The 16,492-nt window shown below is 33.3% G+C and overlaps 1 protein-coding gene across 4 annotated transcripts; it reads right to left on the bottom strand.

The window, feature by feature from the left end:
• Positions 1 to 645: 645 nt before the first annotated feature.
• Positions 646 to 16,484, bottom strand: LOC106150996 (elongator complex protein 1). Of its 4 annotated transcripts, none has more exons than XM_024077587.2 (35): positions 16,330 to 16,474; positions 15,797 to 15,838; positions 14,805 to 14,960; positions 14,149 to 14,301; positions 13,736 to 13,817; positions 13,273 to 13,353; positions 12,926 to 13,011; positions 12,559 to 12,658; positions 12,175 to 12,265; positions 11,795 to 11,918; positions 11,522 to 11,618; positions 11,123 to 11,353; positions 10,727 to 10,903; positions 10,419 to 10,536; positions 9,775 to 9,945; positions 9,438 to 9,541; positions 8,911 to 9,008; positions 8,668 to 8,721; positions 8,262 to 8,364; positions 7,760 to 7,949; positions 7,255 to 7,413; positions 6,893 to 7,033; positions 6,679 to 6,764; positions 6,017 to 6,150; positions 5,593 to 5,716; positions 5,001 to 5,098; positions 4,630 to 4,831; positions 4,334 to 4,395; positions 4,176 to 4,238; positions 3,741 to 3,915; positions 3,397 to 3,529; positions 2,977 to 3,104; positions 2,612 to 2,772; positions 1,800 to 1,881; positions 646 to 1,056 (listed from the first exon to the last, which is right to left on the bottom strand). In XM_024077587.2, the coding sequence occupies exons 3-35, from the start codon at positions 14,949 to 14,951 to the stop codon at positions 995 to 997; spliced, it is 4,017 nt and encodes a 1,338-aa protein (XP_023933355.2). In that variant the 5' UTR covers positions 14,952 to 14,960; positions 15,797 to 15,838; positions 16,330 to 16,474; the 3' UTR covers positions 646 to 994. The 4 variants fall into 4 exon arrangements, with proteins under 4 accessions (XP_023933355.2, XP_023933356.2, XP_013379508.2 ...); XM_024077588.2 differs by having other exon boundaries at positions 15,747 to 15,838; XM_013524054.2 differs by lacking the exon at positions 15,797 to 15,838 and having other exon boundaries at positions 16,330 to 16,484.
• Between the last annotated feature and the right edge of the window lie 8 nt (positions 16,485 to 16,492).

Here is a 16,492-nt window from a genome sequence, read left to right on the forward strand (position 1 = left end):
TATTTCAAAATGTGTTCTCTAACAATCTATGAAAAAAAAAGTGAAATAAGAGCAGCTAGCAAAACAAGTGTTTGTAGTTAATTCAGTGTTAATACAATATGAAAGACTTATGGTATAGCTCACATTCTTCAACATCAAAATCTTTTGAAGTGAAATATTCAACATAACTTAATAATATATATTGTAAATAAATGGTGATTACAAATGCACACTGGAAATTTTTCAATATGAGCTTCAAATAATGTAACAATTTGTTATCCAATAAAAAAGTGCCACAATTTGTTTTCAAATTATGACTATGATCTTCCATCTAATTAAATGCTTATTGTAAGAGGGGTTTCCTTTTTTTAGAGGGAAAATATTTAAAAATTATAAATTGCCAACTTTGTCCATGATCTTGCCAGAAGAGCTGAACCACTGAATGCATTAAAGGTGTACAGTGTAAGATTTTCCTGTGAAAAACTTTACAAATTTTCCTGGGGTAAAAAGTATAATTTTTCACTAGCCATAACTTTAAAAATCTGAGATAATTAAAAGGTCCTTAACCAACACATAAGTGATGCTGTTTTATGGAAGGTTTCAAGAATTCTGTGTTTGTCAGAAACCAAAAAAAAAAAAAAAAAAAAAAATACTGTACGATGTCAGTATAACATAATAACTTTTTTATTCTCTCGTTATGTCTACACAACCAATGTAGGTTGTGTCATTTTCATGCTGACCATACTGTAAAGCAGACAAGTTGCTTTCAGACCCAGTCACTTGATACACAAGCACAATATACCAAAACATGATTTCATGTAGTACAACAAACTGTTTAATTGAACATCAAATATGTTTGAACTGTCAAGAAATGGTACAAGATTTAAGTTGATTTTTGTTTAAATTAATTACCACTGTTCAAAACAATGAATATTCCTTACAAAAATGATTATGTATCTATGAGTCCTCTACTATAAAGAAATATTTCAACATGATCATTTATTCTTTCATTTCATCAAATGCACGTCTTCCAATTTTTATTTTTGTTGATTGTAGGAGGAATCCTCAAGTGGCTACCTGAAATTTAAAATAAAATGACTTAATGATGCATTGCTTGTTGTAACCCAAGTCTATGATAACATCAAAATCAATTCAAGATACATGCTAGTAGAATTGTCCTCTTATATATTAAAATGTTAAGTATGAGTTAACTAAATAATTATAAAACTTCATGGTGTTGATGGCTAGCCATCACATATCCCGCAATTCGCCACATAAATGTGGCCATTCAGAATAGATGATCCGAGTACTTACTGATCTGCTGACTAAATATGGCCGACCACACTTCAAAAGCAGTGCCGCCAATTCCAGATGGTCTCCCTGCCTCCACACCTGTCATTAAATGGATTAAATCTTGGCTCAGAGGTTTAATTGCTAGGTCCCTGCAGCGACAGCGCATGTGGAGGCAGGGAGACTATCATGTTGGTGGCATCGTTTATATCTTTCTGTCAATCAATGTTCTCACTCCAATGGTATAGGAGGAGATAGCAAAAATAATGAGAAAAATAGAATCATCTGCTCACAGGGGGAAAACCAAACCCCAGACAGCACTAAAATTCAGACGGGGCAATGAACACCTCTGATGAAATGTCTATCAATCACTTATTATAAGTTCCAACTTCCTTATTCTAATGATCTCAGGGGAGACAGCGGAAAATTATAAATGCATGGACAAATGGACACACGGGCAGGTGATATAACATGATCCCTGAATTTTGTCACAAAAATGCATGGATAATATTTTTCCATATCCATCTTACCTAACTGTGGCTCATCTCTTGGTTGCCTTTCCTGTTGCATAGACTGTAGAATGCTATTCACCGTTGCATCTGGTCCAGTTATCTAAAGACAGAGAAAAACAATAAATGTTAACTTTAAAACTAAGGCTGTCAAAACATTAAAGGGATAATAACTCTTCGTTTCAGCCAAAAAATGAATTTTCCTGGAGTAAACAACAATTTCCCCATACTTACCAATGGGTAATGAATCCATTTTTACATTCAAAGTTAGTCCCTGGTTTTTTTCTAAAAAGTTTGGTTTTTTGTTAAGAGATTTTAACAGAGTATAGCCATCAATGGAGGTCACGTGGTCTAAAGACAAGCTCAGATATCAGAATAATAACTATAACTGCCGTTTTTGTGGTAAAACAATATATTATTTTTCTATGAGTTATTCACAATGTTTTTATTGTGAAATATAGATCTCAAACAAAGAGATATTATCCCTTTAATTTTATTATGCGTATTACAGGTTTTAATAATAAGATATTTAATTATCTACAAAACACAAAAAATGTGCACAAAAATGTATATACTTAGTAAATACAAATAAGGGGGTCCCATTTCCACTCACTGGGCACTATATTTTTCATGGTCCCTGAGAGATTGTGCACTATTTGTTTATAAGCTGTTGTGAGAATAAACCATTGTTTTATAAAAAATATACATATATATTAACAACCATCATCAAATTAAATCTTAATCAACTATCAACAAATTAAATCTTAATGTAGAACAAAAGCAGGATTGTGGTGACAAAATGTCACAATATAGCATACAAAGAAAATTCCTACCAGCTGACTGGTTTGATTCGTGCCCTCCATACTGCCATCCCATATTGTAGGTATCGACCTTTCAATGAGCTGCAGCAACTGGTCAAAGTTTTTCTGTAGTTTACTGGCTTGGTCTTCATAATCAAACATCACAAGCATATGCAGAAGACTTTTTATTTCATCTGAAGTAAACAATTGTTATCAGAAATTTGTAAGTAATCCTTTCATATCACAAATTGAATAATTGGGCTAGATGCAAGTCTGATTTTCCCACACTGCTATTTAACCAATACTTTAATTGCTTAATTTGTTAAACACAAATCAATACACATAAGTAAAAACAAATGAAAATGTGACAAATTTAGCTGTCTGCATCCTGTGCTTACCTTTCATCTGCTCTGTGCAAGTTATATAGTTGGACAAAGCTTCCACTAAGGCCAAGTCTTCGTGTGCACTGCCTTCTTTTAGGCTCCACTTTTTTCTTTCGGTTTTTCTGCGATTTTTAGATGACTTTCTGAAAAGTTTTAAACAAAAAAAATTAAATATAATCATCAAGATTCTGAAAACAGTGTTCATCACATTAATACTAATATTTCACCAGAAGCTGTAGCAAATAAGTGCTTTCAAGAGAAGAGTTTAACCTAAAATAAAAACAGCCAGCCATAGCAGAGTACAAATCAAACAGATGAGCCAGATATTTTTGAATTTTAACATTATTTTATTGTTATTATTTGGTAAATAAATATAAGTGATATCCAAACTAATAATGAGATCTCAGTATGAATAAGAAAGTGAAAGTGACCTACCCTGATGTCCTGGAGGCTACTGACGACCTCTGACTACTGGTGGTGTACTTGGAGGACTGAATACTTTCCCCTGTGGCACTACTAGCATCAGAGAATAAATCTGCATCTGCATCATTATATGTGCCACAGCCTTCTGCAATGAAATCATTTTGATCAATTTACAAATACATCTTTATTTATACTTTTTCATTTAAACTTCTTTTATTGTTTTTTTACCAGGGCAAGAAAAAAATCTAAAGTTAAATGTGAATAAATATATCATTATATACATATATCTTTACATCATTTGCAACATTTAACCAAAGAATTATTGTGAAAGATTAAAAATATAAAAAAAACTCAACCTAGCAATTCAAGCCTCTGTCTTTCCTTTTCCTTCCTAACAATTACCAAGCGAGTTTTGTGCTTCTGAAAAACTTCTTGAGTGTCTTCTATGAAATTCAGCTGCTGCTCACACTTTTCCAATAATGCAGCTTTTAAGTTGCTTTCAATAAAATCTGTTCTTTTCCATTTGTGCATCTGGAAGAGAAATTGACAAAATGTTTTATGAGGATAGCATTGCTTGTACCTGAAGATATAAATGCATTACCACTTACAAAAAAATTAGAGCAAATGACATCAATAGAAAGCATGCAACTGGCATACTATTTCACAAAATTTCACACCATATGAATAACATATTGATATCAATTTCCAACTGAACAAACTGCTCACCAAAATTTCAAAACCGATTTCTGGATTTTCCTCAACTCATGATATATGATAAAACAAGTATTTACCAGTCTCAGTGCTTCTTCCCACTGGCAGCCCTCAATCAGAACTACAACAGCCTCTTCTATGTCCTGTAAAAATGGATAATGAGACTTACTGGTTGATCTGTAGCTTTATACTGTGGGTTCTAATAATGAAGGTATCACACCATGATTTCATAACTTACTTTAATATACTGCTCAAGGATACAAGCTGCTTCAGTGAACCTTCCAGCATTCTTCAATTCAGCTGAAAGGAGAAAATAAATAAAATCATAAAATAACAAAAATAAAAATTATAACAGCCCTGCAATTTCAATGCATACATCTCTTAATTCAGTACTGTAAAAAAAACAATACAAGAAGAAAAAATGCAACATCTACAGTTTAAATCTTCTGTACTACCTACAAATAAAATTTCACCTCCAGGCATCCATATATCAGTTTTTAATAGTCATCTGAACAATTGTTATACAGCACTTACTGACAAGCATTCTAGATAAGTCATTCATTTTAGTTTCTTCATACTGTAGCTTTGCAGCCATAATGAGAGCCATTCTCCAGCTAAGAGCCTTTACAAATGCATTCAAAGCTTTCTCATGGTCCCCTGCTTTGCTATACATTAGCCCCGCATCTTCATACTGCTTCTTGTCAGACAGATGTGTCCCATATGCACTGGCAATTTCCTGAAGTTAATATTTGGACACTGATGATACTTATAAAAATGGAATAAAACGTGTTCAATGACAAACCAAAAAAACTTTCACAGATGCAATTTTTTTGTATGGAGCAAAAAACTTTGTCTTTGCAAATTAAAAGTTTAACAAAAAATTGCAATCAAACAAAAAGATTTACCATGTACTCCTGGGTGGTTTTATCAAAGAGCTGAAGAGCTTGTGCATATAAGCTGTGATCTTTTACCAGTGTAAGGCACTCTGAGAAATGACTGGGACCTAAATGCAGTTACAGAGTACAAATTAATGGATGAAACAATCAAACACATAAAACTATAAACAAAATGAACCGATTCTTTAACTCCAAATCAGAGTGAAATACGAAAGTTCAATGATTAGTAGTACTTGTATTTGTGTCCCTCTTGCATTTGATGAAAATTTGATCATTTATCAGTGTAAGAGATCATATACTGGATTTCCTGAAAAAATGAAATCAACACAATTTCCTGGAGTTCTAAACAATTTACTAGTCCTCACTGATTCTATCAAGTCTTAAACTTATATACTTCCTTTAAATATACATATTTTGACAACCATTTTTCACCTGTCTAATAATTAGTAGGGTTTAGAAATTTCAATTAATTAAAGCATGAAACAAGCTTTTACACAAAAGCACAGGCCATCTTAAACAAAAATAAACATTTAATACATAATTTTCAAATGTTTGTGTCATAACTTTTTTTTAAAAATAATTTTTTTTCTGATACACTCACCACACTTGGCAATGTGTCCAAGAGCTGAAGAATACCTCTTCAGGTGATTATCGATTGTAAATTTCTGGTAGTTGCTTTCCAAGGACTGCAGACGATTCAGGAAGGGTAAATATTCCTTGGGATCCTAGAAAACATATTTCAAGAACATCATTTTTAAACAAACTCTGTTAAAAACATACTAGCATTTCTCTAGATTGAATGTCTTTTGAAAAAACTGATCTGTTAGATGTGCATGTTCACATTTCAACCTCTTTCAAAACAAATACTGATAATAATACTTTGTCAAGACTGACTAACAAATTGTACTGAACTTTCAAATTTTTAACTGCACTTGTTAGTACCTGATCACCATATTCAAACAACATGATTTATTCCAGATAACATTTCCACATATCAGGAGTATATCCAGATGGTAACAAATTACCTTTTGTGACTTTTCTGCCACCATCAATACCAGGTGAAAATCATATGTGCCCAGTGCAACATCGTACAGCTCATTCACATCCACAAGGTAGAGTAAGTGTCTCAGAGACTCATTCATTCCCACTGGATTGTTGCCTTAGAAATCATGGAAATGAAACAGAAGTACAGGTTCAAATCAGCAGCTTACTATCAATAATGGTAGTCTCCTGAATGGAGGACATAGTAACAACCTGAAGCAGTACCAATATCAATATCTTAAACTTCTACAAATTGAGACAGTGAAATGTCTTATTTCTAAGAAAATTAGATAAAGACTTAAAATGCTGGTATGCAATTAGAGTTCAGGGGCCAGTTCCAGGGTTAAAATGAGGTTAAAATTAGGTTAGAAACTGGTCTCAATTTCAAAACTGAAAACTGTACTCTGCTTTTACCAATGATAAATCTGTAGTACATGGTCCATGCCTAATACTGTAATTTAAGATCAACAACATTAGCCATTTCTTTTAACATCCTAAAATAGACCCGAAATACTCAATTAATTTCAAATTGATATTTGTTTATCCTGGACTGCAATAAACCAGACCAAATATATCTGTCTAAAAAAAAATGAGAAATTAAATGTATTTTCAGACCTTCTGTGAATTTTGCTACTGTTAGAGTCACCTTTTAAATCTTTGATTTTCTGCAAGGCAAGGTCCAGTTCTGGCACTCTCTTTTTCACATGTGTTGTCAAAATGCACAAGAAATACCTAAAAAGATGAGTTGTATTTATACTTTTCTTATCAACAATGGCACTTAAATGCACAATCCTGGAAATTACTAATTTTGTTTAGAAAAGATTCTACGCCTGGGATTTCTACTTAACACTTGTACTTACTTATCAGCATTCAGTTGCTCTAATGCTGTTCTCACTGCATCACACACTCTATCCACTTTCACTGGTTTGCTGTCATCATCTTCCATTGGTTTTACCCTACCATATATCCCTGGGTACATAGTAATAGTAACATCTTCTTCTCTATAAACAATATCAATGTGTTACTTTCAAAAATATCTAACATTCATATTTATTGAAGAGGTGTTCACATGTTGTCTTTATGTAAAATGTCTTATTAATAACAAACTGATTCTAAGAAAAATAAAAGGGTGATACTGCATGGGAAAATTTATGCATTTCATTTGTTGAATATTTGCTAAAATCTGACAAACAGATGCTTTTTTAATATAAAAATAACTTACTGAAGGTCTGCCAGGAACAAATTAATATGCGTTGGAGAGTCAACAAGCTGAATAAATTTCTTGACATTTTCCAGAAATACTTCAGGATTATGGTCATAAATCAAGTTCATATTGATTCTGTGCTTCATCATCAGTTCAATGGCTAATTTGAACTCCAACCTGGGCAGAATAAAATGTCAGGGTTACAGACCAATAATCAATATCCAAAATTCAAATCTTTGAAGGAAATGTATACCTAAATATGCATGTTAACAGTATTTTATGCCTTTAAAACAATATGGAAAACACAAATGACATAAAAATTGATTATTAATAACCAAAAAGGATTCAACAATTTGTTCATACTTAAACAAATATAAAAACATGACCTCATCAGTTACAAACATCTAACAATAATGATTTAAAATTCAAGCAATAACATCTAAATGTCATAATCTAAAATCTATGCACAAAGAAACATCAAGTTGTTACTGCTTAATGTACGTAAGAGGTATGAATGACTTACCTATCCAGATGTTTTCTGATAGCAGACAGTAGTAAGGCTCTTGGGTGAATGGTTTCCAAATTCCCTCTGGGCATCTGTAGGATTAACTTTGTATCATCGGGCACAACTGTCACAATGCGAGATCCACGCTCTACTCTTCTTATGCTTTCATCAAATGGATGTGCCTTACCATCAGAGAGAGATGGAAGGTCTGAAAAAAAATTTTTTTGACAACTTACAGATAAAAGCACCCTCACTGATTAACCCCAGAAAAACTGAAAGCCAGGGGTGGTGTTTTTGTTTGATATTAGGTTTGAAATGCACATAATGCATTCCAATAACAGATTGAAGTTATATTCAAATTAATTTCAGAAATGAACTGGTCACTGGTCAGTTATGGCATTATGGCATTATGTTGTTTTTGCACATGATAATAATTTAGCATTTTAAGGAGAAATAAAGCAAAAATATATATATTCCAATAAATAAGAGAAAGGGTATTAAAATAACAAAATTGACCTACCTTTAATTCTGATGCTGCGACTTATACACCTCAAAGTGTGAGACAGTGTAGTCAGCAATAAAAATGATTCATGAATGGCAAATGAGGTACAATTAGAGGCTACCTGTCATTAGAAAAAAGAAGTGATAATCAGCTAATCTCTAAAGTTATCTCTTATTTTCTTAAAAACATATCAAATTATATACTGAGATTAGTTCATCTTTTCTGGTAGTTTTGAAAATAACAAGGATTAAACTGTAACCAAGGTTGCATTTGCAATATTATAGTTTTCAAAGTTTAGTCTTCTTATTCCTTATATAAAATAATAATAATAATATTTTTGAAAGTAATAAGCCACAACCCTAATATCAACAGGAATGGATTAAAGCGATCACAATGAAAACTATTTACTCCAGAAGTCACTTACCTCCATTTCATTTACATAGCACCTGTATCTCTCTGTTAGACCAATAACAACCTCCTGCAAAACATAGCAGTGATTTATAATCAGTATGATATTTCATTGGAAGGGAAAAAATTATTTGTGCAAATTAAAAGTTTTATGTTCCATTCATTTTGAATTAATGACACAAATAAACATCATTGGTGTTTGTCTTTTGAAGCAAATAAGTTCAAAATGGAAGCAGAATCTTTCAAATATCTCATATACCTCTTCTCCTATGGTACATACAGCCATTTGCATACATGGTTGTGGAAAGTGAACCTCATGTCCATCCAAAGATTCCCATGGCAAAATGAGTCCACTATCTAGCATAATGTATAAAAATAATTACACCATCATATCTTAAAATATTAGTATCACTATCAGTTGTATCTCAAACTTTTCACAGGCCTCACTTATTACAAACATTTTATATCAAGATTTATAATATAAAGATACTCAAAAAAACAAAAGGCTATTAGACCCACAGCAACTCATGATTCAGATTTATCAAATAAAAGCTTTAAAATCTTAAGTAATTACAAACACAAATTTATATGGAAACTATAATCAAATATTTTTGCTTTACTTTTGTAAAAAAAATTACAATGTTCTATTATGGCAAAACTCAAAATTAATTACTGCAGAGGTGTGTAGCTCTTTGGGCTCAGATACAAATAAACATTTGCAGTTCTACAAATGCAAAGAATCATTCTGTTAAAGAAATAACATTTGATATATTTTAATATTCTTACCGTGCTGATATTTTAAAAGTGAGCCACTGGCCAATTGGATGGCAACATGTGTACTGGGGCAGTTGCACATACAAATAACCTTTTCTTCTAGCTCAAATGTTTCACTACAGATAAGAAGAACAAGAACATTTCAGTTGATCTTATCAGTTTGAACATAGTATTACAATCCCTTCTATGATACCATGCCAAGTACCTATCTATATTATTTCCTGGTTACCATGCATTAACAAAAAATTCATAAAAATAATGAAAACCAACACGTTTAGTGACACAACAAAATTAACAGGAAAGTTTTAAATAGAGGGAAAAAGGACTCACAAAAAAAATCTGAACATACCGTACAATAAATGTTTTGTTGTCTGCATTTTCAATCAGTTCAGCTTGACATAAAGAAGAGTTCCCGCTATTTGATGACATGACAAAGAGGATACAAGTAGGATTCACCCACACCAGGTGAGAGATCCACAATGGATGATTAGACTGGTTACTACTCTCTTCAACATGGGCACTGAAATGAAAATAGGCATGCCATCAAATAATATGTAAAAAGTTTAAATTCTACATGAGAGATGGTGTTATATATCCAAGATAATTTTTGTATAATGTGAAACTGTACAATTTAATCTAGTATTTTTATAACTTTTGTCTTATGCATTAAAAGAAAGTCCAAACTTAGACAGATACTATGTCAAAAGCACTTTTGCCAAGATCAAATCAAGATATTGAGTGTCCTGTATTGAAACATAATTTAAACTGATGAACATAATTATTCAAATAATAATCATGGCCTTAGTCAGAGGGCCTCAGGAAATACTGTGACCCAATAAACAGTTAAATTATACTAAAATTGCAATCTAGGAATACCTATAAGCATGGTGGCATGTTCCTTGAAATGATAGGCAAATGATGGGTAAAGAATTCAAATTGGGTGCAAGATTATTTTGATATATGACAAAACTCTCAAGAGCTTCTTATATGTACCTGAAGATTCCACTTAGTCTTGGTGGCACACACGGCATTTGGAAACCATTACCACCAGCTTGTATTTTAACTGAAGCATCATGTGTGATGGCACTCTTATTTCTGAATGAATCCTGATCTGATAATAAGAAATTACAAAATATACTTCAAAATAAAGCAAAACAGATTAAAGTATTTTACATGTAAATTATTGTACATATATCAAGTTATAACTTTAAAAATTAATGGACCATTTCTGTTTAAAAGATAGTATTCTGATTTTTGTTGGTCATAGACTTAACAATGCAGTAAATCTACCATCTTATTACCTTCCTTTGTAAAATTATATATAGCAATCCTTCCATCTGCCATCAGGATTGCCATTCTATCAGAATGTGGGTGTTGGGCAAAGACGACTTGATTGACTGGCTCAGGTAGCTGTATGTGATATGCACACATGGGAGGAGGCACAACCATGGACCTAAATGGGGTAATAAGAACCCGACCTGAAATTCAAAATTAAAATTAAAATTTGATATTCACTACTTGATTGCTTGGCTGCAATTGTGAAAAGTTCCTTATCCAAAGAATCTAACATGATTCCTTTCTACAGTATGCAGTCACAAACTGAAAGTTTAAATTACTCGGCAAGCTATAAATCCAGTTCTTATTTAACCAAACATTTGATTGTCAAACCCTGACTGTATCACAACTTTGCATCTTACTTCCATCTATCACAGCCACATTTGCCTGGTCATCTTCACTGCCTCCAAGACTACAGTCAGTGGCAAAGGACCATGTGTACTGCATGTAGTTGCCTTCACTGGACACAATGTGCAACGTTAATGCATGTTCTGGGTCCCACAATATTGAAGTAGCTTTGTCAAATTGTGACTTATCCCAGATCAGTGTCTGCTTCAAATACCAATGGTAGTTGTTGACAGTCCATAACTGAACTGAAATTAAGATAAAATGATTATTTTAAGAGCAGTAAAAGAATCTGTTAGCTATTTTGCATCCCCAAGAAAGCAAATAATTTAACCAAAAGGCTTCATCATTATTTCATATGCCTTAATTTCCAGTGATGAGAATATTAAACTTTTTTGAAACTTTTTATTACTCACCATAAGACCTAGAACTTTCCTCGTCTTCACCATTGTTGAGCTTCTCACAAACTACAGCCAAAACTGTGGAATCATTGTTCCACTGTAACTCGGTTATCTAAGGAAGAAAATGGTCTTTTTAAAAAGTGAACTTCATAAGCCTTAAGCTTCTGCAAGAAGCAAACTAAACAAAACCATTTTTGTCTTCTATACCATGAAACATAAATAACACAAGCCACAAAAAACCAATGTGTAAAATGTACACATCAGCTGTGCCATATATATTGTACATACCAGAACTTCATCTCTTTGAAAAGGCATAGTGAATTCTCCATGCTTTAGCCCATTCTTCTCAAAGAGCACAACATCATATTTGTTTGGCTTTCTCTGGACTGAGGCAATCAGATTGCCACTTGGTCTGCAACACAATGAAAAAATAAAAGCATTTGTAGAATCTATTGCCAAAAACAGTATTCCTGGACATTCTTTGTTTTATCACAAATTGTTTTAGTTCACAACAAAATGGATGTCTGCCACGTACAAATGAAGCAATAGCTTCTTCTGAACACCCAAAAGGAAATTTTACATCAACCTTACTTGCAGAGAAATCCCATAATTTAAATCAAAAAGATAATAAAATACACATGTGCTAAAAATTCAGAGAAGGAATTCACCTCCACGACAGGGTATGTTCCAATCCATCCAAGTTTTCACTGGTAGACTGTAAGACACAGTCCCTGCTCCAAACACGTAATTTTCTAGCTCCTGAAAAACAATCTAACCACTCACAACTGCCATCTTAAATTACTGGTTCAAATATGTAAGGTTATTGAGAAAGTAGTTTCATTCATTGGGATATTTGTTTATTCATATTGAATGGAATACAGTGACCATATATCTATGCAAGTATATGATGAAAAATAAAGACGTAAAAAACACTAAAATAAGAATAGCTTAAAACCATGTTAAAGCAAGAAGAAGGGAAAAATACAATCTGTACTGCATATAAGTTATATACAGATATTATTGTGATTGAAAAATATTTTCTTGCGATTTACCTGTATCTGGACTGATGGAGCTAACCACAAAGAACTGACCATCTCCCCTCCAGCTGATGCGAGGCATGCCATCATCCCATGGAAGAGCTGGTGTTAATGCCTGAATAAAAAATATTACAGTAACGGTAAAATAAAGAATGTGGAATATCTTTACCAATCACTAACATGAAAGAATGCCACAAATTAAATAAAAACATTCTAGCACACACGCTTTGATATTATTTGGTTGGTGATTTTCAAAAATAAGCAGGATTGGTTTTGAAAGAAAAATATGCACATGCAGCATCCCACTTTTATATAGCGGGTAGAAGACAGAAAGGCACATGAGAAAATAGCCCATCAGCAAAATTACTTTTAGTGAGCTTACTTCTTTTTTCAGAACAGCAGCAGCCTTGCCAGCTGATCCATGGAACTGAGTCTCTTTTTTCCCCCACCCAACTGTGATAAACTGGTCTGGAAAAAATCAAGATAAGATGACTAAATCAGTGCACTGCAATAAGTTTTTAATCACTACATTCTAAACACTTAAAAATATACTTCTGTAAGTTTATAATCATATATCAATTCATAACCGAAATTCATGAAATTATTTTCAATATAAAAATTACCAAACTCCTAATAACGTGTGCTGAAAGCCAACTCTCTAGTAAAAAAAGGCAATATGTGATAACTGAAATATGAACAATTTTAGTTTTCCATCTCAAGAACACATACCTTCCCCAAATCCTTCAGGATTCATTGGTACCTCTGTCAGTGGGTCAAAGTCCTTGGTCATCATAATCAAAGTGTTGTTTCCTGTAGTTAAAAATATGTGATATAAGTACCAAAATAATCAGTTCCTTGTTTGACAAAAGTTAACTGCACATTTTATTATGCAAGCCTCTTTTCCAAGAAGTGTACCTAGCCTGTTAAGTACCAGTATTCCACAAATAAAGAATTATTTACATAAATATTATTGATAAAAACTTAAATATATAATCCATGATAAAGTAATCGATTTAATCTGATGTTGGTTTTTGTGCAAAGCATCATTACTACAGCTTAAATTTGAATTGAATCCAAACAAATCTGAACAGGCACAGTGAAAAGCCAATGCTGCAATATTTACAACAGATGAAAGAGAAACAGAATGTTGTGACTAAGTTTTTATATAAGTATAAACAACAAGATATATTACCTGTGGAAAGTACCACCAGTTCCTGGTCTGGACTCCAGCTCATCCACCTCAGTCCACTCTCCACGCTGCCAACACTCTCCAACTGTAGAGAAAAAACAAGACATTTTCACATTTTGAAGCCATTAATGGTCATAAGGTTTTGCTAACACACACACACACACACACACACACACACACACACACACACACACACACACACACACACACACTCGCACGCACGCACACACTCATGCACGCACGCACACACACACACACCATACAGAACAGGCAGAGACTTCTGTAACCTATACTAATCTCTATTACTACGATATGAATGCATGTGCCCCAGGGCAATAATTTGAATTTTGAACCAAAGTAAAAGAAATCAAACATGATAAAAAAATCCATTATATTTAAAACACATTTCAATGTACCTCGACAGATACTGTGTTCCAGATGATTACATCTCCTTCATAAGTAGCCACACATACAGACATTTGATCAGAAAGATGTTGCAGTCCCACTATTTTACCCTTGCCATCAGCTGGTAGGTATCCAGCCTCAACCAAAGATGTGGAGCCAGTCAACTACAATCAAAATAAATCTGTAAACAACCTGAGGGAGCAATAGCTACAATGAATGGACTTCTTTTTGTGAGAAATTAGTAAGAAATAGTTTCCCACATTGAAAAAACTCTTGAATAATCATGTTGGTCATGCAACTTCTATTGTACATGATTCTGTGTAGTAGGTTGCTTTTCTTTAGTGGGTGTTTAATTTCCCAGCAGCCTAAATGGTAGACACCAAGATGAATCTTACCTTAATCATGATTCTGAAGGGAAAACTGGTCAGCTTTATAGAAGTGAGTGAGTTAAGGAGATAAGGGGTAAGATAAACATCTAAGAACTCCTGCATAACATTCTGTGGATGTGCAAACTGTTCATCATTTTACAGTTTTTGAGTCCTCTACTCCCATGTGTAAGCATATCCAGTACGTATCAAAAACCATATATAGCAGTACTAATTTGCGGCCCTCTTTATGATTCCTGATATGTACCAGATGCATTAACATTGTTGACATTTTTACTCACCTGTCTTGTTCTTGGGTCAAATCCTATCACCCCATGCCTCGTTCCAGCATACAATATACCCGTGTCATAGTCTACACTTATGTGCTGAGAATTACTGATCTCTGGCAGATGGATTGCTGTTGACTTTGCAAGTTTTAAGTTCCTCATGGCTTATGGCTATAAACCAAAAACAAAACATTTGTTATGATAATATAGATATTGTCAACTTTATTCAAATTTGAACCCGAAATCTGAATCGATATGATTTTTTGTATACAGTTGTTGGAAAATATGTAAGCAATAACCTAATACAGACTGAAGGTTTGCAAATAGTGACGAAACAAGACATGAGTAGAGTCTTGCTACATGTGGGTATGTTACAACCTCCTAAAACCAAGGCAGTCAGATGGACCACGAAAAAAAAAAATAAATAAATAAGTTTTAAAAAAAGAATTTTGATAGAAAATTCAAGTCTGTAGCCCAAAAATTGATAAAGATATTGCAAAAATACTCTTCCCAATTTGACACATATTTTTCTATTTGTTTAACATTATGAGTTGTGAAAAACTGTGATCATCAAAATTGAAGAGTTATACAAAAACGTCTACCGTTTCCATAATAAATCAAGATAATTCAATGAAATTTTCAGGAGAAACAGCCTGAAACATCCTGGATAAAATATTATATATAAATCTGAAATAGATGGAGTAAATCAATTAATTTATAAATTAATAAGCAATTAACCCCCAACTCGTTAATCCGTAATCAAATAAAAAAGTGTTTAAATCTTACCCCAAATACTGAAACCCAGTAAGGAAACACTTAAAATGAAAAGTGGGAGATAACACAAGCAGATAGATCAGAAATTGGTATGTTTTCGGATTGCTAATAAACATCAATCAAGAAATTAGTGATCAATAAACAATCACAGGGGAACTGATAAAATCTATTTTGTTTTCTTACGTCAGCTGAAAAAAAGGTATCAGTTGGTAAAATAGATATTTCCATCTAACCTCCATAGGCAGTGCCAGATCAGCATTATCTTGGCTCCATTGCTGAAAGAAAAATAAGAAGGAATTTTAAGGGATATCCAAATTCAAGACCCTTAATTAGTACTGGGTACATGTACCAGTAAAGCAGGAGGTGGAAACGCGCTACTTATATGATTATGACGAGTCTAACCGTCAGTACCGGATATTGGTTTGTGACCTTGAGGGGCAATAAGGCTTGGTCTTTGCGGCACGCATGAACAGTAGTCGATTTACCACACCTGGGTCTTTTGTTTTTGACAACTGTTCACTGGTCATCGAGGTGCCTGTTCAAGACTACAGACTGATATCTACTAGTACTACCAGTGGCTTCATTGGTAACGTTCCCACAATACATGGTTTTCTGTCTGTGCGTACATACCCTGAATTTGGTTAGCCTCACTGACGAGAACAATGGACGTTTCTTACCCCTCTCTAGGATTACCCCTGAGTAAAGCTATTAACCAAGTCCTATACCTCCTTGCTTTAACTTATGAAAAAAGATGACAAATACTTACATAATTTAAGTTTCTTCAAGAAACGATAAAACGCTCGACAGTAGTTGTTTATCAGGTTGGTAAAATGTGTTTGTTAATGAAAAGCTGGACGTTCCGAAGCAAATGCTGCTACCTCATGGGCGCAGACATTTTTAAAGGGCTCGGATTTATTTCTTTGCGATAT

The sequence above is a fragment of the Lingula anatina genome, chromosome 1 (assembly GCF_051362555.1).
Source record: "Lingula anatina isolate TDL-2025a chromosome 1, LinAna3.0, whole genome shotgun sequence".
NCBI lineage: Eukaryota > Metazoa > Brachiopoda > Lingulata > Lingulida > Lingulidae > Lingula > Lingula anatina.